The following is a 24,100-nucleotide window of genomic DNA, read 5'->3' as shown; positions in this document are numbered from 1 at the left end:
CAAGCAAACTTTTTCACTGCATGTTTTCATTCTAACTTAAAATAGGTAGATATAATAGGGAGAGAAATCAAGAGAAAGCCTTACATTATTTATTTGTGTAGTAAACATATGGCCTTTGGTAGCCCAAGAAATAACATCAGCTCCCTCTGGGATGCTGTGGGTGGGTCACCCTCTCCGGGAGAGTGGTTTAGTAGAGATGTGAATGGCATGGTAAGCAGGGAGGCAGGGACGGGTGTGCCCTGGCAGCCAGGTCAGTCAAACCCACTGTGGGTCGGCAGATGGCACAGCCAGATTGTCCCACCAGCCTGAAGCTGCTGACTAAAACAAAATTACATTCAAGAAGAGATAAATTCACGCTACAATCAGAGCCCTAATATTAGCTAGGGATGGTAGAGGTAATATTCTAATTGGCTTAATTTGTGAGCAGAAAACTCAAAAAGGATGGGCAGAGAAAGGTGCAAGCTGCCTTCCAAAGGGACATAAGTCATTGACTCTCTGAAGAAGTTAAATATATGCCCCACCACTCTGCTCTCCTCCCCGCCCTGCCACTTGATGCCACTTAAAAGTGTTCTTTTACTTATAATCCTCTGTTTCCTTAAAATCAGAGAATGCAAATTTGGCGACCTTAGGCCCAATGTAGAAAATAGATTCAGTGGGCCCATGCTGTGTTTAAAAAAAGACAAACTCAAATGAGTTGTTTGACAGTTCAAAATTGTGAGATTTGGCATATAATTCAGGATTTGGCTCTTAAAAAAGGTAAAGTCAGCAATAGTGAGCTGTTATCCTCACATGGCAAACATTCATTTGCTGGAGACGAGTGACTACTGCTCATGTTAGATGGCATCAGCTCACCAATTTGCCACAGTCCTCACTCAGCCCATGTGTCATTTGGATTTCCATTCCTGGTCCCTGTATACATTCCCGAGGCTTTCGGGTCTCAGAGTGATTTACAAAACTGGGCTGCCAGCCCTGAGCTGCCTACAGTAAAAGTCTCCGCTGAGACAAACAACAAACAAACAAACAACCCCCCAAAAACCCCACCTCATTCAAAGCAACGCTTCCTAAATAATTCTAAGAAAGACAGACCTGATTCAGAACCATAAACATGCTCAAAGACATACTGCGAGAACAGAAAGAGAGCACTGGGCCTCTGAAAGTCAGGGGCGCCGTGGGTAGACCGCTAGAATGGAGAACCTGCAAAGACTGGGACATCCTATGGGAAACTCTCAGCCTAGGGTTTGGAATACTTAGTAGGAGGTTAATAAATATTTGTTTCTGTCTTCCTAAGAGCAGATGCAGAGCACAGCGAGGAGGAAACGGAGCCAGAATAGTGTAATGCAATGCACAAAAGCCCAGCATGCCAAGAGAGCAGGAGGGAGGAGGTAATTGTAGCCTAGAGAGCAGTAGCAGCAACAGAACAAGCCTGGAGAAGTTAGAATGACAGAGCCAAGTACTATAATAACAGGGGACTGCGTAGCCACGGCATGATTCTGATAGATCTTCGCTAGTCACACATCTATATGGTAAGTTGAGCATAGAGTACACAGATGAAGGTAGCGTTAATCAAACAGAAAATTCAGATGGAAATTCACATCAAAACACTAGTGATGAGAAAACATTCAACCCCTTAGCTAAGGCTTGTGGGTTAAAACTACAACAGAATATATATTAAAAAATACAGAGAACATATAAAATGCGGAGTAGCTATATTCAGTTGAAGTATAGAATTTCTATACTTAGCTGAAACAAGTTAGTGGTTAAATTTTTTTTTTTTTGTCTTTGGCTAACCAACAGTGTGGCTATAGTTAGTTTGAAATAATTTTATTTTTATTTTTTAAAATGTTTTTTTATTATATTATGTTAGTCACCATACAGTACATCCCCGGTTTCCGATGTAAGGCTCGATGCTTCATTAGTTGCGTGTAACACCCAGTGCACACCATGCAATACGTGCCCTCCTTACTACCCATCACCGGTCTATCCCATTCCCCCACCCCCCTCCCCTCTGAGGCCCTTAGTTTGTTTCTGAGTCCATGGTCTCTCATGTTTCATTCCCCCTTCTGATTACCCTCTCTTTCTTTATCCCTTTCTTCCCCTACCGATCTTCCTAGTTCTTATGTTCCATAGATGAGAGAAATCATACGATAATTGTCTTTCTCTGCTTGACTTATTTCACTTAGCATTATCTCCTCCAGTGCCGTCCATGTTGCAGCAAATGTTGAGAATTCGTTTTTTCTGATAGCTGAGTAGTATTCCATTGTATATATGGACCACAACTTCTTAATCCATTCATCTGTTGAAGGGCATCTCGGCTCCTTCCACGATTTAGCTATTGTGGACATTGCTGCTATGAACATTGGGGTGCATATGGCCTTTCTCTTCACTACGTCTGTATCTTTGGGGTAAACACCCAGTAGTGCAATGGCTGGATCATAGGGTAGCTCAATTTTTAACTTTTTAAGGGACCTCCACACTGTTTTCCAGAGTGGCTGTACCAACTTGCATTCCCACCAACAGTGTAGGAGGGATCCCCTTTCTCCACATCCTCTCCAACAATTGTTGTTTCTTGCTTTGTCAATTTTCCCATTCTAACTGGCGTAAGATGGTATCTCAGTGTGGTTTTGATTTGAATTTCCCTGATGGCTGATGATTTTGAACATTTTTTCATGTGTCTGTTAGCCATTTGTATGTCTTCATTGGAAAAGTGTCTGTTCATATCTTCTGCCAATTTTTTGATTTGTTTATTTGTTTCTCGTGTATTGAGTTTGAGAAGTTCTTTGTAGATCTTGGATACCAGTCCTTTATCTGTAGTGTCATTTGCAGATATATTCTCCCGTTCCGTGAGCTGCCTCTTAGTTTTTTTGACTGTTTCCTTGGCTGTGCAGAAGCTTTTTATCTTGATGAAGTCCCATAAGTTCATTTTATCTTTTGTTTCTCTTGCCTTTGGGGATGTGTCATGAAAAAGTTTGCTTTGGCCGATGTCGTAGAGGTTACTGCCTATGTTCTCCTCTAGAATTTTGACGGATTCCTGTCTCACATCGAGGTCTTTCATCCATTTGGAGTTTATTTTTGTGTATGGTGTGAGAGAGTGGTCAAGTTTCATTCTTTTGCATGTAGCTATCCAATTTTCCCAGCACCATTTATTGAAGAGACTGTCTTTTTTCCACTGGATGTTTTTTCCTGCTTTATCAAAGATTAGTTGCCCAAAGAGCCGAGGTCCATTTCTGGGTTCTCTATTCTGTTCCATTGGTCTATGTGTCTGTTTTTGTGCCAGTACCATGCTGTCTTTGTGATCACAGCTTTGTAGTACAGCTCGAAATCCGGCATTGTGATGCCCCCAGCTTTGTTTTTCCTTTTCAACAGTTCCTTGACGATTCAGGGCCTTTTCTGGTTCCATACAAATTTAAGGACTATTTGTTCCAGTTCTTTGAAAAATGTCCTCGGTATTTTGATCGGGATAGCATTGAAAGTGTAGATTGCTCTGGGTAGCATGGACATTTTAACTATGTTAATTCTTCTGATCCATGAGCATGGAATATTTTTCCATCTTTTTGTGTCTTCCTCAATGTCTTTCAAGAGTGATTTATAGTTTCTAGAATATAGGTCCTTTACGTCTCTGGTTAAGTTAATTCCAAGGTAACGTATGGCTTTTGGTGCTATTGTAAATGGGATGGATTCCCTAATTTCTCTTTCCTCGGTCTCATTATTCATGTATAGAAATGCAACTGATTTCTGAGCATTGATTTTGTATCCTGCCACATTACTGAATTGCTCTATAACTTCTAATAGTTTGGGAGTGGATTCTTTTGGGTTTTCCGTATAGAGTATCATGTCATCTGCGAAGAGAGACATTTTGAAATAATTTATTTCTAAAGCTTCAATTTAAAAAAAAATCAGTTAATAACCAAAGTAAAATTTTCTGGAGCATATCATGTCACTATAGTAATAAGCTGTAGGTAAAGGGTGTTTAACGGCAGGATGGAAGGTTACAGATGTAATTATTTTTTTCTAGCCCTTTCCTTAGGGTCATGGCTAATCAGTCATTGTTTATAGATAGGGTAGCTTTTGCAGTATTTATTTCTCTAAATATTTAACAGTCTTGGGAGGCAGTGACTGGCAATAATATGGAGTTTCTAGCATGCTACGAGTGCTTCATAAACGGTAAAACAATAAAATCCTGCATGATGAAAAACAGCAGTCAGTAAATCTATTATACTCTAAACTGCTTTAAAGCCATAGTAGTAACTATTTAGAAATGCAGTATAAGCAAACACAGTGCGTTGACTAAATTATGGTAATAAAGGAACATTTATATTCACTAAAAAGTTCACCCAGGTAATTTCCTCTTAAATTTCTTAGGGGAGTGAGAGAAGGTATGGGAAAAGTAGATGGAGTATGGATTAAAACAACAACTTTTTTTTTTAAAAAACCTTGTGGACCCCTGCTGACCACAAATCGGGTAGCTGTATCCTATACACTGGCGGGGTGCTCCAAATGCCTTCAAAACGCAAAACTCCCTCTAATTCAGCACCAGTTAGCAAAACCCTGCAAATTTCTAAATGTCTTCAAGCTTTGAAAGACTTGGTTTTTGGAAGAGGAGGTAGCCAGGTGCGTGAGCGCAGCTCCTCCAGATGTATGCCGCCACGGTGACACCAGGAAAGCAAATGCTCTCTAACCCGGAGAGGAAGTTCTCTTTTTACATCTAACGGAACCGGGGACTACTAGGCTAGGCTTGGGAACTTTGACTATTGCGTTTCCGGGATCCAGTGCAGCCTTCAGCTGCTAGAGAACTGGGCTGCAAGGACTGAGAACCCCGTGCTTGAAGTTTGGGGAAGGAAGAGAGAGAGGAAAAAAAAAATAGAACTGCTCCTTTAAGAACTTCCTTTCCCTTTTACTCTATGTTTACATAACACGGGGGCCGTTCCTCCGCTGGGCCCGAGGGGGGCGGGGAGGGGGCGCGGGCGGCCCCACGCGCTAGAGGGAGGGGGCGCCGGGAGGGCGGGGTGCTGCGGGGCTTTGGGCGAAGGGCCGGGCGTCCCCCACCTGCCGGCGCGCCGGCGGGGCGGCTCCGTGGTCCTGCCCCCGTCCCTCCCCCGCTCCCTGCCTCCGCCCCTCCCGCGCTCGCTTTCTCCCTCCCTCCTTCCCTCGGCGGGGCTCCGGCGGCGGCGGCGGCGGCGCTCGGCGCGGGCAGGTCCCCCTGCTGCCCGGTCCCATTTGTTGCCGAGTCCGGCTCGGAGAGGCAGCGGCGCGCGGAGCTCCCGGGAGCCCAGCGGGGCAGCCGCACAGCCACGACGGAGCAGCCGCGGGACTGGCCGCCCCGCGCCCCCTTCGCCGCCGTGCCCTTCCCCGGCGCGCTCACCCCCTTCTCAGGATGGGATTGTAGCGGCGGCGCGGACTCGGCGGGGATCGCGGCGGCGGAGGAGGCGGCGGCGGCGGCCGATCGGGGCTCCATGTTTTCCCCCGGCCAGGAGGAGCACTGCGCCCCCAATAAGGAGCCGGTGAAATACGGGGAGCTGGTGGTACTGGGGTGAGTCCCGAGATCTCCGACCCGGGGAGCTTGGCGGCGGGCGGCGAGTGCTCCGGGCTGGGTGGCCGCCGGGCGCCCGTATCCCTGAGTGGGGGCAGTCGGGTGGCTCGGGCGCTCTCTGGGGAACCCTGGGGCGCTTAGGGCGGCGGGGGCGGTTCGGGGGTCGCGGCAGCAAGCGCCTGGGGAGCGGTGCCCCCCCCCCCAACGCGCGCGGGGTGTCGCAGAGACCGCCGAGATGCGCTTTCCCAGCGGAGGACGGCGGCCGAGGAAGTAGCGGAGTGGGGCCGGCCCCGGGGAGGCAGGGACTGTGGCTACTCCGCGCCCCGCGGGGCGCTGCGGTCGGGGACTGAATTCTCGTCCATACCGGGGGTGGGTGGGGGACCCTTGCTCGACTTCCCTGCGCGCCCTGGGTCAGGGAGGGCGAGTAGGGGCCGGGGCCGAGACACCACCGTCGTAGGCAACTCGGGGTGTCGGGGGAGACCCCCCCCCCAGTGGGCGAAGCTGAAAGGCCGTTGGGGCCCGGTCCCCGGGCACCCTCTGCCCCGTGGACTGTGATCCGGGTCCCGAAACTCGGAGCGCGGTGCTGCGGGCTCGGCCGCCGCGGGCAGCGGGATCTGCGCGGTGGGCGTCCGCGGGCAGCGCTTTGCATATTGTTATGGTGACCGCCGCGGGTAGCCGCAGCCCGGGGGCAGTGAACTGTCTGTGACCCGGGCGGGCAGGCCGGCCCTCGGCTCTCCCCGGAGGGAGTGTCGTGGAGGGGGCAGGGACACGGCTGCGCCCGTCCGGGCTCCGGGGCGCGGGGATGCATCCCCACCGTCCCGGGCCGCGGCCTCGCTGCTGTCCTCCTGGCGGCGGGGAGCTCGCCCTCCTCGGCTCCCTCTCCGCTTGTGAAAACCACATTTTGAAGATAGTAATTATCTACAATCGTTAAACGGCAGCAATTAGAGACTTCATCTACTTCCTGAGTTTCCTTGTGACATTTCTATTGTTTACCCTTAATAAGCCTGGAGAGAGGCTTCGCAGGATTAAAGCAGGATAAAGTGGGCAGTGAAAGGGGAGCAGAATGGGGAGGAGGGAAATGCAGGAAACTCGGGAGAGGGAGCAACTTGGATTTAGTATTTGGAGAAGAAAGGATTATTTCCTCCTTTGGATGTGTCACTCCTGGGAACCCGCGCTTTTGTCCTTCTCTGTTGAAAGACCTGTATTCAGACTGTCATCGGTGCTGATAGGTAGGCTTAACCCCCAGATGAGAAGCCATGGGTATGGAGAAACTCAGGGAACTCTGAAAAACGTGTTTTGATAACTGAATGCCTTGAAATGAGTGCCGACTTAAAAATAATTTCGAAGAGAAGAATTTTTAAGGGAGGCTTCCAGACACAGACGACCTGGAAGTTGTCTAGTTCTCCTCACGTTGTTGCTACGGTATTAAGTGGAGCATTATTGGAAATCTCCTTACCTTTTTTGAAGTTTGCAGATAAGCGGTTTTTCCCACCTGCATCTTCATTGCGCTGAAAAGACCAATGTCAGGGTTCAGTGGAAGGAGAGCGGAATGACAGGAAAAGCCCGAGGTTAGCTTGTCTTATGTAACTCAGCCCAGCCTAATTTTGTGGAGTTTGGTTTTGTTTGTGTGTCTGGCTTCAAAGTATGTTTAACATACTCTGTGAACCTGACAGGGAAGATTAACTTACGCCAGAACTTTATTTCATTATTTCCTTTTGAGGAAATCATTGTTGAGATGTTTCAGAAAAGCAGTGTCCGAGTGGGCCTGGAGAGGTTTTGTGTTTATAGCTGCAAGAGCAGGGCGTTCCAGAGCCGTGGGAAGGACTGAGACCCAGGATTGTCCTGGTATCACAGGCTTCCTCTAAATAGGCAGCGTAAATGCGTTGACCATCCCATGTGCTTTGTCCTCGACTGATGGTGTTCCGGGAGACACTAAGTAGGACAGAGTTGGCACTTTACTACCTGGGCCCAGACACAGAGCAGTTATTGGGGCACCTAGTATGTGCCCGCACTGCTTAGCTCTTCAGGATGCAGCAGTGAGCAAGGAGCTTTCAATTTAGTGCCGAGTGGCCAGCATCAGCAGAAGGAAACACGTAAACAAATGAATAATACATGGCCATCTCCGGTGCTGCCAGGCTCTCCACGGAAGGTGGTTCACTTAGGGAATGTCTGCGCTGGTAGGCATCGCTTTCTTTAGCTAGGAGGTCGGGGCAGGTGTCTCTGAGGAAGTGAAGTGTGAGTTGACATCAGACTGCTGAGAAGATACTCGTCAGGTTATTGACTACTTGAGAATTGTGGTCTTTTTTTTTTTTTTTGAGGGTAGATTTCTGACTCTCTAGAAATATCGAACACTTTAAAGAATGCTGGGGAAATAGTAATAGGCAGACTTGAAAGAGACCCTTACTAATTTGTATCCAACTCTCACGACTTGAGACAGTGCCCTCCCCCTTAAAACAATAACAGTCAAATAATTAATATCAACTTTGCATATCTGATCATGTGGGGCATAAATATTGGTAGAGAATTTCTAGTAGGTTTTATTGATAAAGTTAATCTTGACATCTAAAAATGACCAATATTGATACAAGCTTTTGCTTTTTTTTTTTTAACTGTGTATAACTACTTTTCTGTTCTCTTCTAAGTATCTTCTTTTTTCTCTCTTCTAAATTTCATAGTACAATGTTAGTGAGAGATCCTGGAGAGCAGACTAAGGAACTATATGCACATATGTGGATATATATAGACACACACATATATATGTATGTATGTGTGAAGAGCTATATATGTAGTAGGTCTGTATCCACGTGCAGATATGTGTCTTTTCACGTATTACACGATATTAAGGGAATTGCCAGGTAGCTAGGATGTTAGTAGGGTCATCACCTTCTCAGTGGATTAGTGGAATTTCATTATTTCTGGGTTCCAACCAGTGAATGTATCATGCCACAGTCCTTCGTCGTGCCCACTACATAAATCAAGGTCGAGAAGATGACTGGTCTAACTGTCAGGTCTTTCTTGTTATTCATTTTAAAGCTGGCTGACGTGTTAAAGTTGGGGAAACATGTCTGGATTTGAGAGGCAGTTCAGTGTAGTGGGGAGAGCATAAAGGAGCAGTCGGGAGACCCAGAGTGAATCTCTGCTTTCTTGCCAACTGGCTTTGTGACTTTGGCTTAGTCTCTTACCCTGTCCTTGCTTCTTCAGCAGTAAGGAAATATGATTCGGTTAGGTCATCTTTAAGGGCCCTTCCCGGTCTATACCCTGTAATACTGTTCCTTGGTTCAAATGTAGAAAATGCAGTTAACTTTCTGTGTGTTGGTTTTGAATACTCTTAAGGTGATGGTGTTAGGATTCCAGTGGGAACTGTCTTTAAATAGCAGAAAAGACTAAGGCTGTGATTACTTTTTTGGAAGTAGATATGTGCAAAGCAGGCTTTTTAAAAAACATTGTAATGGCACACATATATTTGACTCATTGGTGTTGGTTTATATGTGAAGACATTCAAATTTGGTAAAACTTTCTGTTCCAAACTTAAGAAAGGCAATACGGTTTTGCAGTTAAGCTCAATAGGCTGGAAAAGCCAGCATGAGGAAGAGATAATCGGGATAGGATTTTAGGACTGGAAGGGGCCTAAGAGTCCTGGTGTACCTTTAGCCCGTTTATGTTACTGATGAAGAAGAAACTGAGGCTCCGGGCAGGAAGGAGATTTGTTCAAGTTCACAGCTGAGCTGGATCGCTGCACTGCCGGGTCACTGTTTTCCCACTTCAGGGCAGATTCCAGCAGTGCCGTCAGTTCCTCAAAGCTTCAGTTTTTTTTTTTTTCTTATAAGTTGCACGAGGGGAGCTGAATCCCTTTCTGGATTCAATTTGAAGCCTGCAGCTCTTGTGCTGACTAATGGCCCATCATGGTTTTTTGGAAAAATATTGCTTACTCTTAGTTCCCCTCCCCTCGCAGTGGAATGGATAATACATTTTGCAAGGTTTTATTTTTAATTTGATGCTTTGCCAAATGTATTTGTATTGGCTCTCCCAGCCAAGGGTTTTGGGGGTCTTCAGATGGAATTCAGGAAATCCTTGAACTTGGATTGGGGAGGAAAATGCATCTCTATTTTCACTATAGTCAGACTGCACTTTAGCATTTCACTTGATTAGGAGTATAGGCAACAGATAGAGCTGCTGCTGGGTTTGCTACTTCGGCGTTAATACAGAACGGCGTGTATTATTGTGTCATAACTTAAAACTGTCTTGAGAACTAAGTATAATTATTTTTACTTGTAATCCTTTGTATTTTATTTTATGCATTTAAACCATTTCTCTGGGAAGGGCTCAGTAGGCTTTACCAGACTGCCAAAGGGATCCTTGGCGCAAAAATGGGCTAAAAACCTCTACAAAAGGGGCGCCTGGGTAGCTCAGTCGTTAAGCGTCTGCGTTCGGCTCAGGGCGTGATGCCGGGGTCCTGGTTTCGAGCCCCGCATCGGTCTCCTCCGATATGAGCCTGCTTCTCCCTCTCCCACTCCCCCTACTTGTGTTCCCTCTCTTGCTGGCTGTCTCTCTCTGTCTGTCAAAAAAATAAATAAAATCTTAAAAAAAAAAAAGAAAACCTCTACAAAAGAACGCTGATGAATATAACTGAAAATGAAGTAGTTTAGTGGAAACTGATCAAGGTCTTCAAAAAGCTAAAAGGTCGGTGGTGGGGGGGGGCTACCCTTTTCCTTTGGATGGTGCAGCATTCTATCAGATAAGACAAGGAAGACTGTTACTTGAAGAGTTCATGGTCTTTATTTTTTAAAACAAGCGGCTCCCAGTTTCTATATGCTGTTTTTGTTTTAACCTTGGCACTTTGCCTTGACTACCCCTCCCCTCGGTAGTAATAAGAAACCTTAAAATATACCCTAATACTTTTCCTTTTCTCATCCTCCTCTCTAATTTGGACCCAAAGACTTCAAACACTGGTATCCTTTATAGACTAAAAGGTCTTTGAACTTTTTTTTTCATATAGAAAACAAAATCTTTACTGTCACTCAGCGTGTGGGGTGAACCGAAGAGCTCAGATCTGTTTGTGTGGATGGAGCCTCTAATTCTGTGGGCTATTAATGGTTACGATGTTCCTAGCTTTGGGGTGCTCTATTTTCCTTTACTAACTTTAGCCTTGTTTGGAGTATGTGGCTGTCTGTGTGGTTTCTCGTCTGACTTTCTCAGATTTACTTGTTTCTCTCTTTAACACATCAAGACCGACACCTTCATTAGGGCTTTTCATTTTTTGGTTGTACTTCCTCATGTGATCCGTATTTGGGGATGCTTTATATAAACAAAAATAAAACCATATTGATGCAGGTCCCAGCAAATTTACCAAACACAGTTTGTCCAAGAGTTAAAACGTACACACAAAACCCCAAAAACATCCCAGTTGCTGTATTTGAGGAAGACCAGTATTGTCACACTGGGGCAATGATTTTGTATCTGCTGTGCAGGGATCAGCAGCATAGCGTCCTGGAAGGAAGTTAGGTGGGGCTGTGGGTTGACTTTTGAATGGAGACAACAGCAACCTGGTGGACCTCGTTGGTACGAGAGAAACATAACTGAAAAGGGAATGTGAACGTTGTTTGATTTAAGTGACGATCTCTCCCGGGGTGTGCAGAGCCTATTTTATAAAAGGAAAGTGAGGGTAAGAATGATTCAGTTATGAGTTCTTCCCGAGCTTATTGTCATCTTCAGCTTCTGGAAAATAAAATGATAAGAGCAGAAAGTGCTTCATATTTCTTTAGCTTTGTCTAAATCAGCTATTCTCAACCACTGTCTCAAACCATCTCATACGTAATGATCGGTTTTGAGTTACGTGTCCAGTCATATATGACAAGACATAAAGTGTCGCTCTTTCAAATGATTCTGAGATGTCCCTTTAATAATGTCATTCCCCCCCCCACTTGCATTCTGATATGTTTTCTCAAGTGGGAGAGAAAGGGGTGGAGTTAGAGCAGGCAAGCCAGCAATGTATTCATTCAACAAATATTTATTGGGTGTCTACTCGTCCAGGCACAGGGAAGTTAGACAGGGCAATCACGTTCCCTGCCCTCGCGAACTGCTATCTGATTCTTGTCACAGCTCCTTAGTGAACAGCCGTTACCAATGTGTAGTGCGTTTATTTATTCTGCAAATATCCGGGCATCTACTAGTGTGGGACACTGTGCTTGGCACGGAGGGAAGAAGCAGTGAAGAACAAGCCTGGGACGGTTCCTGCCACTTTGGAGCCTGCAGTCCAGTCGGAGAGATAGAAAGCAATCTACAGAGCGTAGGGTCCCCTAACACCGTGCCTGGATGAGGAGAGGATGGCCAGGAGGAGGTAAGGGGGAACGAGTGCTCTAGACAGAGGCCACACAGCCTTCTGAGACCCAGAGGTGAGTGTGCGCGCTCCTCCGAGGAAGAGAGAAAAGCCGTGCGTGGCCAGGGAGAGTGGTTGAGTTAAATACGGGAGAGCTGAGGACAGGAACAGGTCATAAAGCACTTATAAATCACTGGAAAGATTTTGGACTTTATGCTAAGGGCATGGGACACCATAGCAGGGTTTTCAGCTCCAAAAGGGGAGTGGAGAAAGCATTTCTACGAAGGGGAATGCAGTCTGAGTAGAAGGAAAAGGGGGCGGAGGGAAAAGCAGAGGCCAGAGCCCCCCGTGAGACAGGCAAGGAGGGAATAGAGCGTGAGCCAGCGGGCAGCTATTTAGTTCCAGATTCTAGTTCCCGTCCCTCGTGAGACCTAGTTGTGTCCCCTGTGCGGAGCTCTGCGTGTTTGGCCATTCATGCAGTGTCAAAAGTACCGACGGGGGACCAGCACTGCTCCAGCATTGCCTGTACCGAAGCCAGGGAGACAGACAACACCCTGCCGGGGGCGGGGGGGCTTACCTTCAGTGGGAGCGGTGGACTGTGTACACCAGCCGGCAAACAGCTGAAACAGGTGTAGGCTAAAGGGCAAGAGAGTGACTGAGTGGGTAGGGGTAGGGGACTAGCAGCGTAGAGAGCTAGGGATAAGGCAGGGGGAGGCCCTTTGAGGCTGAATAATCAGGAAAGGCTTTTCTGACAAAATAATCCCATGTCCTCTGAGAGCGCCCACCTTTTTCAATTTTTATTTCCTTTTTTTTTGTTTTGTTTTGTTTAAACCACCCTGAGTGGGTTCCGCTCTTACAGCCAAAGCATTCCAAGTATTATACTAGTTAAGGAGGCAGAGCATATAAGCAAATAACCAAAGGGAAAATAGAAGTGTAAACAGGTATAAGGACATATATTTACCATCCCTAGACACAAACGTGGTTCAGTGCCCTGTGCTCTCGCCATGTGCCCAGAGTGGCGATTGCATTCCACTAGAGTTCATTGACATCTGGTTTCCCCTTGCAGCTGGCCTCTGGAGGGCAGGGACCCTGACTTGCACCTGCCTCGGAGTGCTGGGCACCCCTTTTCAGGTGCACAGCAGATACTCGCCAGCAACATGGAAGGAATGGATTTGTGTGGCGCACTCCGGTGTCCCGCTCAGCACAGAGGAGCCCTGGGGCTCAGTGAATGATTTTGGGTTTGGAAGCAGCACTCCCATTCTGGAGCGCAGCTGCGGTTTTGTAAACCGTCCTCCCAACCTTAAGGGCCCAAGTTCAAGGCTCCCTGCACTACTCAACACATCAGATATTCCAGTTTCCACTTTCGTTTGTTTTTCTTGTCATCAGTCACCTAACAGTCGTTTTGTCACCTGCAGAAAGTTCTGCCTTGAAGGGAAGCAGGCCATCTGTCGTGATCCCACCGGCTGCTCTGAGCTGCATTGCAGTGTGCCGCGGTGGCGTTGGAAGGCTGTGGTCACTCGTGCCTGTTCACGACGGCTGGAAAGACTATGGAACACACGCCTCTCGGACGACAACCTAATAAATATGCTTCGGGGCATTTTCAGCGTCAGGTTGAAGGCTGTGGCAAGTCAGTCTCGACTGAGGTTTATATTTGCAGCCGTCCACATACTGCATCTCACTCTCAGACATTTAACTCTGTTTGTTCCCTGCTTTTGTGCTCACGCAGGCTTTCTCTTTAGGATAAGAATCTTATTTCAAGCTTTGTACTTCCATTCTAATTGGTACTGGCTTAGCAGAATCCAACCAGAGCAGGCAGCGGTTGTGTGTTTGGCTTCTAGGCTGTTGGTATGAAACTGCTGTTTACGATTACCAGGGCCTCTGAGGAACCGCAGAGGCCCCTCCTCCTTTCCCATCCATACCTGGAATTCTTGGGCTTCGTGCTACATGGTTATAGAACACTCTTTTGACAGTCAGAACTTGTGATGGGTGAACAATGAGAATTTCTGGAGCACCTGATGGATCAAGTGATTACCTTGAGGAAAGGCCCTTTCTGCACAGGGACCATAGACATAAAGAGGGTGGTTCACACCAGATCCCAGAAAACGACACAGACCAGATCCGGGCGGGAGTACATTAGGTTACACTGTGGTTTGGGTGCTTTTATTACGTGCTCGTAGATAGCATTCAGAATGAAATCTGTACTTTTGCTCGGCCTCTCTGTATAAGGTGTACGGGAAAGTTTTAGTACAGATAACCGTACTATTTGTCAGCACTTTATGCTTCTCAATATAGTTTTTTGCATGCCTGAGCTATTTCTATTTAATGAGCATTCATTGGTTTCACGCTTGAAACCGTCCAGTGGGAGGGTTGAACCTAACGGCATGTCGTTGAGGCGGACGTGACCCGACTTTCCCAGATGGTCTTGTAGTTGCTTGGCAGTCAAGTAAGAGAACTCAGGGTTTTGACTTAATCCCGTGTTCTTCCCCTGTTGTCTTCAAATACGGCCCATAGTAGTTCCCGTGTGTGTGTGTGTGTGTGTGCGTGCGTGCGTGTGTGTGTGTGTGCACTTGCGCGCTGGACCTCCCATCGGGAGGTGAATCCCCGCCCCTCGAATCTGGGCGGGTTTTGTGATTTGCTGTGACCAGTGCATGTGAGGGAAGTGACACTTTGTGGCTTTTGGATGTTGCCTTAAGGGCTGTTGAGCTTCTGTCTTGTCCTCTGTATGAGTTTGCTAGAGCTGCCGTAACAGATTACCACAGATCTGGCATCTTAAACAACAGACGTTTATTTTCTCGCAGTTCAGAAAGCTGGACGTCCAAGATGAAGGTGTTGGCAGGCTGGGCTTCTCCGAGTCCTTTCTGCTTGGCTTACAGACGGCCGTCTCTCCCTGTGTCCTCAGACGGCCTTTGTCTCTGCGTGCCCACCCCTGATGGCCCTTCCTGTTCTGATAAGGACACCAGGCATACTGGATTAGAGCCCGCCCATATGACCTTCTGATAAGGACACCAGGCATACTGGATTAGAGCCCGCCCATATGACCCGATTTCACCTTAATTACCTCTTTAAAGACCCTGTCTCCAAATACAGTCACATTCTGAGGGGGGCTGGGGGTTAGGACTTCAGCGTACAACTTCAGTCTCTAATACCCACTGCCTTAGAAGGCAGCCTCCGGATGAAGACGTGTGACTGCCCTGCTGGAGGGAGTGGCCCTGGCAGTTGAGAGACCCCTGAAGGAGAAGAGGCCCGGCCAGCCTTCAGCCATTCCAGATGCCCGGTTGAGGCAGCGGACCTGGGAGTGAAGTTGTTTTCGATCCTTCAGCCCATCAGGCCGCACAGTCCACGCCACACGGAGCAGAGATGAGCTGTTCCAGCCAGCTTTGCCCAGATGAAGGAGCCGTGGTGGTTGCGTTCAGGCGCTCTACATTGAGGGGGTTTGTTACGTGGCGGCTGACGGCTCAGACCCCACAGTATCCCCTGCAGGTGCTTCTGCTGTCAGACCCGACGGACTGATCTGAAATAATTCACTGAGCTTCTGTTGAGTTGTTTTTTGTTTCTTCAGGTTATTGATTATTTTAATAAGCACAATTTCAGCCTTTTAGATGAGTTATTCCAGACATTAAGTACCGTATGGTCTGAAAATCTTAGCTAACAAACGCATTTGTGGAATAACTTTATCATGTGCAAGTCGTCTCCGAGTCTGTCTGCATTCGTTAATCTCCATAATCGATATTATCTCCTGAAATTCGTTGAGAGCACGGCAGGTGAAGAATGGCCCAGCTTTGCTGGGAACCGTGCTTCTGGTACGCTCGAACATAAGTAGCTTTAACCCAGGGAGCTAATGCATGGCACGGATTTTCAGGCTTTTAAAGGCCACCTGACATGAAATAATAGAACCATCAGAGATTTGAGTAGGGGAGGTAACATGCACTAGCATCCTGCAGGTACAGGGCAACAGATGGCCCAGAAGAAGGTTTTCACACTGCAGTTGGGTGGCGAAATGACAGGATGAGAAGCTCATTTCTATCAGTCGTCTCTGTCTGTGGCTGTCAGCGGTAAGAAGGGAGCACCGTTCCTGAAGTACTTTACATGTCTCGTTCCCACCGCGGAGACCGATGATGTGCCGGGTAAGAGGCGAGCAGAGGCGCGAGATTGCTCTGGGGTGGCACGGTCAGGGCCGGGCCCAGGTCATCCGCTCTGCAGAAGGGGACGAAGTGTGACAGCAGTCGCGCCGCCAGCCACCTGCACAGTGCTCTCCCCACCATACATGTAGAATCCACCAGTGACCACCTCCAAATGGAGCACGTTGCTGGAAAAAGGGAGGAAAAATTCCTATAGTAAAGTGAATGTAACTTCTTGAATTTCCCTAAATTCTGTTTAGGGAATTTTAATGTTTGCCATTTTTAATCAGAGGGACTGAAACATGTAAAATTATGAGTTTTGCAATCAAATTTTATAAACTGAATGTCAAAGGAATTTAAATAAACTTCTAAATGATCTCTTTTGTAGAAACTACTGTAATTTGGGAGCTTTTACTACTTAATGCTACACCAAGACATTTGGGGTACCAAATACAGAGATAGATGTATTTCACTGCATATATCTTCTGTATGAATATAGTTGATTAAAAATGGGAGCCGCTGTTCCTCCTAGAAATTAAGCACTTACAGACACACTAACCATGAACCACTAGGGAGGGGTGCGTTGATGCTGCTGTTGTTGCTGTTCTGATGCCGCTGCTGATTTCACATTTAGGAAGCCACATAAGGAAAAGGCCTCCAGGGGCAGACAACCTAAGGTCAAGACGAATAACTTAGCAACAAACCACGCACAGTGCAGAGTTTTGCAGAGGAGGGCAGGGTGGAGGCCGCTGTTATTTCAGGTGTACTGGGGGCCAGATTCCGTTAGGTGTTTTGCTTGATCAGTCCCAGGAACTGGATTTTACTATTTGGGAAGTGAGGCTCCAGGTCAGGTCACCCGCCTCGTTGGTAGCTGGGCCTGATTTGAAGGTAGGTCTGTACGTAGCGCTCCGAAGCTTGTTTCTTTCTGCCAGGGTGAAGGTCAGAGGCGTGTGTATTCCTGAAAGATTGGGAGTGAGATCCTGGAGGAGGTGGCCTCTGAACGGAGTTGTGAAGGGTGACCTGGGGTTTTATAGGGCAGGAGTAGTAAAGGCACGGGGTGTTTGGCTGGAGGCTGAAGTGGTTGGGGAAGGAGAGAAAGTGGAGAACTGTCAGCTAGTCGGCAGCTACTCGTGCTAGGGATGCAGCGGCTAATAACCGAGTGGTCCCTGACTTCATGAAGCCGAGAGCCTATCACAAAAGAGGGACTTCAAACAAATGGAGCCTGGAAGGGCGCAGACAAGAAGTACAGGGTTCCATGGGGGTGTCGTGCAGGGGAGAAACCTTGGTTTTGTTAGGAGGGAAGGATTCCATTTAGGCTGAGATGAGGAAGGTGAGTAGGAATTAGCCGAGGGTCACAGGGGAGAGTGGTGTGTGTAAGACACATTTAGAAGCTGAAGGGCTGAGAGACATCCTGTGCGTTTGGAAATTAGGGGGTTGGAGGGCCATGTGATAAGACAAGACCATGACCAGAAGGGTGCTGTGGGCCCTGTAACGATTCAGGCCTCTGGGACTGGGGAGCCCTGGCCTTCGGGGAGGTATTCCGTGTGGAGGTGGCAGACACACTCTCAGGCTTCTGAGGAGTTGCCTGAACTCATTCTCAGGATCGGCTCTCCAGCTGGATCTGCGTTTTCTCTTGTAGATCATTTTCCCCTCCTTGTCTCCAGGGGACGGCGGCTCACGCTGGGTCTAGCCATGAGAGATGGCGGTGGTGGGATAAAGTGATCATTCATTCACTTCCCAGTGTGTTTGGGAAACTTGTGCAGAACCCGGGAATGTTTTGGTCCCCGGTCAGAACCACAGTTTATAATCATCCCGAAAGAGGGAGCATCAGGATCTGAGCTTTCCGCTTTCTTTCCTGCACAGATGAGGAAATTCCAGCTAGGCTCTCGCTGCTTTTTAGCGGCGGGTTCTTTGGTGCACAGAGGTGCACAGAGGGTCCGGGCGTCGGTCGAGATGGTGATGTCTCGGTGTCCTGTGTTAAGTGCTTGTTCTTAGCCAGCTTCTGTGCAAAGTGCTGCTCGCGCATTTAAGTTCTGACCAGAACACTTGGGTACCACCACTCATCATTTTATAGATGTGGGACTGGAGCCATGCATGCCGGTGAGAAGCGTGTCCGCGATCACCGGGCTGTCACGTGACAGAGCTCTGATTCAAACCCAGGCCTTTCGGACTCTAACACCTTTGTTCATAAATCCTGTCGTGTGCGTGCGTGTGTGTGTGTGTGTGTGTGTGTGTGTGTGCGCGCGCGCGCAGCTTTGCACCTTTTTCATTTATTTCTTACCCAGACCCTTTCCATACTGCATATTCTCATTAAACACAGTGACACAAAACCTCACTCGTTTAATGAGGTCACTAGTAAGGTTACATGGGTTTTTTTTAATGTTTACAACTTATATAAACCTTTTTTTGGGGAAATTACCTACATATGTGCTTTGCCCACTTATATATTATGTTCCTATTGTATTTTCAAAAAAATTGAAGTATGTGATCTCTAGGGAATAAAAACACGACTCCTCCTATTTGCCTTCTTATTTACCTGAATATCTTACAGTTACATTCAAGAGAGACCTGCTTTTATAATCCAAAATACTTTGAAGCCGCGGCGTTGAGTTATTCGTCCTTCCTTGAGAAAAGCGCTTTCATCCCCTTACTGGTGGCACGCACTCCCGAAGGCTTTCTTTTTTCTTTTGCTGTTGTTGCTGGTCACAGAGGCTAGCACTGACATTTTGTTTATAGCTCGGAAAGGGGCTTCCAGCCCTTGTCCTCTCAGGTGAAGGTCTGTCTTTGCTTAGAAACCGGTGTTGCTGCACGTTGATGTTTCCTTCCCTGTCTGCCGATCTTCCTGTTAGTATCCACGAAGGGAAAAGACCCGCCCAGCCTCCCTCCATCTCCCCACGAACACCACTTAATGCCGCCGGTTCCTGCAGGGGCACTCGTTCAGCTCCTCTGAGAAGCATCGGCCAGCAGCAGTCAGGAAAAGTGCCTTTTATTTGCTATTCTAAGTGTTAACTTAGACCAGATGCCAGCTTTAAGGCTTTGATGAAATTGTTGGCTTAGACCCTTCTGGAAGCTGGCGTAGCTTTATGCTGTACTGTTCCAACCTTCCTGTGAGGCCAGTTAAGCCTTCTCGGTCACAGATGTGGGAAGGCGCAGATGACCCAGAATTTCTGAAAACAGTGTTCTTAACTAACAGGCGTCCTAAGATATCAAGTGGTAAAATACAAAAGGACAAATATAGCATCTTGATGAGCAATATTAGATAGTATATGGGGGGGGAGAGCAGACACTTGGAAGCGCTGCAGGAAAGTAATTCAATCAGGAGGTTGTGATAATGTAATAAGCCGCACCAGGGTGAACCTCGCGGCGACCGCTCGTTAGAACGCCCTTCAGTCGAGTTCATTGTCTTCCGGTGGTGGTCTGCCCGTGTTCTCCTGTTTGAAATATTAAAAAATAACACAACTCACTTTTTCCCCAGATGGGAGAGAAAAGACACAAACCTTCATCACCCTAATCATTTGTGTGCCCCCTTCCCCCTGCCTCCCCCACCCAAAGCTCGTGTTTGGGGTGATTAGTTGGAATTCCTGTCCCCGATAACGAAGCATGCAGACTTCGCGTTGTATAAAAAATAAAACTGCTCCTCGATCGTGCCAAGTCCAGTTTAGCAGTGGTGACAAGCCTGCAGGCTTCCTTAGCTCTGAGGGACCCCCCTGCCCCCCGGCAGAGAAGAACCTGGTTCTACCCTTAGCCCGTGCTTCAGGGGCAGCTGTGGAGAGTTGCTCCTCATTTGGGGGAGGGGGAGGAAGGCCAAGCGGGTAAGGGGAGCTTCCCCCTAGCTCTGTCTCCTGGCTGCTTGTACAGTTTACTGACCGCAGGAGGCAGCAAGAACTTGGGGTCCCTTGCATGGTGTGGGAGGCTTGCAGAGGGGCCCAGGCCCCTGCCATATGCTCGATTTCAGCAGGACTCGGAGGATGGGATGTCACCTCCATTCAAGAAGTGTGGAAGCAGTCAGGGCAGGAGATCCTGCACAGCCAGGGAAGGATTTTGAGGCTCGGGAATTGGAATCCAGATCTCAGATTCTCAAAAGCTTGTGTGTTTTCTGCTTCCAAAGGCTGTCACTCACATTCTCATGGTTGGTAATAACTTGATTTATTTACTTATTTTGGGGGGAATAACTTTTGATAACCACCTGAAGGGTTCCATTAAGGGTGTAACTCTTCTTGTTCGCATTAGGTTCTGAAGTTGTGATGATAATGGAAATCCTGGCAAGTTCTGGCTGGAGCAGCTGGGAAGGGGTGGACAATGGTGTAGGCGACAGCCCTGCAGGGAGCTGGCCCCTCCTCGCTGCTTGACAGCTTTGCTTGCTTATCCTTCCCTTTCTGCTCCTCTCCTTCAGGCCCGGGGAAAGGGTCAGAGGATGCCTGCCCTTGCTTTTCCTGTTACCTCCGTTCAGATCAAATTCAGACAATGGAGCTCTACTCCCTCCGGAGAAGGGCTCTGCGTGACCCCTTACGTTCAATGGAAGTGAATCTTTCTCTGATCTAATTGGTTTTTTTTAAATCCACTTGAAACTCACCGTGTTAGTTAACATGAATCCCATACTCTTTGATTTTGCCTGGGTAATTATTTCACCCCAATTTCTCCTAGGGTTAAGCCAGTTTTAAGTAATGTGTCATAGATTCTCATAACTTCGATGTTAGCATCTAATCTTTAATTACTAATCACTTCGCTTTCCTCCACTGATAAATTTGTAAATGCAGATTTTTTTAAAGCAGACCACTTTTAGTCAGGTAACACGGAATTAACCTTACAAGCCATGTGCTAAAAATATGATATACAAAGAGTATTAATGAAAATTTTGGAGGAAGGAAGAAAAGCATCCATATGCTAATATTTTGTACAGTCACCATCTAGTCATTGTCCACGTACAAAATATTTTATGGACCTCATTTTATACACGGTGTATGCGCTGCTTTATAAAGGATTAGCTCACTTTCATTTTAAGGGAATTTGATGAATGCTAGGAAAATTTTAAAGTAAGCCACATCTTTTTTTTTTTTCCTTCATCAGACCAGTTATTTGGGAATAGGTTATCTAACACAAATTCTGTGGGTTTTTCTTTCTTTTTTTCCTGGGGGGGATGGTTGTTGCAGAATGAGGAATTGTCATGTGATTTCTAAGGCCTCTGTTCTAAGGAAATTTTTGGTATGAGAAGAAGAAATGCAGTGTTGTTCACTGAGATCTTTAAAAGATCTCTCAACGACTGGTATGCTAAGGGCATGGCTTCTGCAAGTAAGTTTCTTAGGAGCTTAGAGAAAAGGACACTTTGAAGGACGCTAAATCTGTATGTGTTGCCCAGTCAAGCCCAAGGTTACTTACTTCCTTGCCCTTGAGGCCTACCTTCTGGCTTTTTCCCCTGAACTTTGTTCCTCCTTTCTTTTTCACCCGTGCTTCTGCACGGCTGCTAAATCCTGCTCACCTGCCAGCATTTACCTCAGGTGTTGCCTCCACCGTGATTCCCTCCCTGACTCCGCCTCTTTCCTCCAGCTGGGAGCAGTTATTTCTAGGGCGCTCTCAGTGCCTTCTTAAGGAACCCCCCCCCCCCCCGTGGTCTTACCTGCCCTCTTTCCCAGCGCTTCAGCCCCTCATGGAGTGCCTGGCACTTGGTGGGTGGTGCGAGATGTGGACTAGCAAATGCTGGCCTGGAAATGTGAGCATTCTCATCTGAATGACCTCTTCCCCCTTTTCTTTGCCCCCAGAGTGGGTTTTAAAGGATGGATTATTCACTTTAAAATAGGTCCTTAGCTTATTTCTGTTTCTTTAATTGGTTTCCAAAAAATACTCTCCTGTTTGCATCTCCCTGGGGTAAATTGCGAAGGTCCTAGGCACATAAATATGTTGGGCACTCGTTGAAAATGGACTAGCGTGTGGGCCCTGAGAGGAGATGGTAGTGAATTTAGAATTTTCCTTTTAAACTTTAAAAAAGATAAGGGGGTTGACGTGGAGAAGTATCGGGAGGTGGTCTGGAGCTGACAGTAATTTCAATTTTGGGATGTAAATGATCTTCATATGTAGTATGAAAAATCTCCCTAAAAAAAACTCTCCCTGGAAAAATCAACAATTCCAAGCATATTTTGACAGTGATAAATCTTTATTTTTCCTCAAAATTAGTTGCTCTGGTCTCTCATCTACTCTAAAAATCACAGATAAATACTCTCTCCATTCTGTTTTCCTGATACGTATCCCAGCTGGCTTGAGTGTCTGTATGCCGGCTGTTTTTGTGCTTTTTCACCTGCACCTTTAACTTTCCAGCTCCTTTCCTTTGATTTTTTTTTTTTTTTGAGAGCTTTATGCTTGTGTACAGGACGTCTGCTGTTTAGCCAATTCCACCGTGTTCTTTTCTCGTGTCCTTACAAACATACTTGGCTGTTTGTTGACTTTTTCCCTCCATCACGCCGCACTGAGTACAGCTTGTTAAATATTTGAAGCAAGGCAGCTGGGGTACTCTGGAAGCCAACTGGAGTTTATTTTTTCATTCCTTTTATTTTTTTAAAAAATCTTTATCATGAGGAACCAGAGATCGTGACATTAACTGGTTTCTTTTTACTGAGCGGGTTGCGTATGGCGGATGGAGTAGAAGCCATCTTCTCTGCCCCCCCCCACCCCGCCCCCGCCTTGTCAGTTTCCCACCCTGCCTGATTCAGTTTGTAGAATCCTCACCTGAGGATTCTTCTTTCTCCATTCCCCTCCAAGGTCTGACACGGATCATAATAGATGATGAGATGTCTAAAACTCAGGTTATTCGTGGGATTTATAACAAATAAAAAGGGAAATGTGATATTAAAAAAATTGCATACGTCGTGGAGAGGATTATGGTGGCATAAATTATTTTGAATTAAGCTCCTCGTTCTTTGTGGGGTCTCTGCGACCCCAAAGCTGTATTCTAAGTATAAACTGTACCTGGATCTGATTCTGTGAACACGTGTACCCTCGTGACTTGCCAACAGGTAGAAGGGAAATCGTCTTTTTCTCTCTGCACAAGTCCTTGGGTGAAAGCTGCAGTCCATATGATTTGTGAATTGTGGTTTTATAAAGTGGCTTAATGAATTTGCTCATTTAATTTTGATTGGATTACAATAAGAGACTGTCTTAAGGTATTTGGCTGATTATTTTTGCCTTGCAGATTTTCTTTCTGGTGTATTATGGGCACCTGGTCTCAGTAAATAAATGACCCAGAAATTGCAGGTATTTTGTCGATATGAGAAATGTTCAGGGATGGTAGCCCAGAGATCTTGGTGGAATGTTGGTGGTTGATGAGTCAATTTATTACTGAAGATCTGTCTCAAGTGAGATTTCTCCAAGAGCTGACATTTTGGGCTTTGTGTAATAAATGTATTTGCTACACATGGTGACTATTATTAAATTGAAAACAGTCTTTCTCATAGAATATATTTCGAAAGCTGGAACTTGTGTCTGTTCTGGACAAGAAGTAATGGGGTTAAAAAAAAAAAGACTAACAAAATGCTGCATTTTCTGCCCACTAAGAACATTTAGCCGAGCTTTTAACTTCAGCTTTGTACCTTAAAGATCTCCAGATCCCCGTTAAGCATAATGTTTCAGGAGTGACATACTTAAGGACCGTGGAGGTTTTAGGTTAAGTTATAGGTTAAGCAGAAATCTCTGCAGAGGACTAAAAAAACAATCACCATTCTGCTTTTCCAAATACAATATTTGGAGTCTGCTTGACTCTGTTTGATGGGTTAGGCTTGCCTTGTTGATCCTTTTGAACGTTAGTAATCATTGAATAAGACCGTTAATTTACAAGGTAAAAAACTGTGACCCAGGGAATCCTCTGAAAATCTTTTGCGGATATTTTAGCCTGTAAATAAAAAATTGTGTTCCAGGTAACTTGGCTCTCTAAGGGCAGGTTGCAGGGAAGGCATTGGTGTTGGCCGAGTTCTACTGGTGCACTTAGGCTCTGCACATTTGGGGTTTTCAGTGTCTCCCGGGGGTGTGGTGGACTCTTGCAGTCCTTGGCTTCTTTGGTCCTGCCCAGAGGCTCTGGATTTAGCTGGTGTGGCAACAAAATAAACATGTTTGCCAGGGGAGCATATAATTTAGAAGTGAACCCTGCTAACTGCC

The 24,100-nt window shown here is 46.7% G+C and overlaps 1 protein-coding gene across 2 annotated transcripts in view; it reads left to right on the top strand.

The window, feature by feature from the left end:
- The first annotated feature begins 5,074 nt into the window (after positions 1-5,074).
- Positions 5,075-24,100, top strand: part of PELI2 (pellino E3 ubiquitin protein ligase family member 2) — a 190,599-nt gene continuing 171,573 nt past the window's right edge. Inside the window, exon 1 of one of the 2 annotated variants that reach the window (XM_045810402.2) lies at positions 5,075-5,527. In XM_045810402.2, coding sequence (XP_045666358.1) covers positions 5,451-5,527 — 77 coding nt within the window. In that variant the 5' untranslated portion in view covers positions 5,075-5,450. The remainder of the gene's footprint in view (positions 5,528-24,100) is intronic. The other variant, XM_045810403.2, reaches the window with a different exon arrangement.

Source organism: Ursus americanus, chromosome 26 (assembly GCF_024610735.1).
Source record: "Ursus americanus isolate L20-20 chromosome 26, mUrsAme1.1.p, whole genome shotgun sequence".
Classification (NCBI taxonomy): Eukaryota; Metazoa; Chordata; class Mammalia; order Carnivora; family Ursidae; genus Ursus; species Ursus americanus.
Note: the sequence above shows the minus strand (reverse complement) of the source record. Positions and strands in the feature narration are given on the sequence as shown.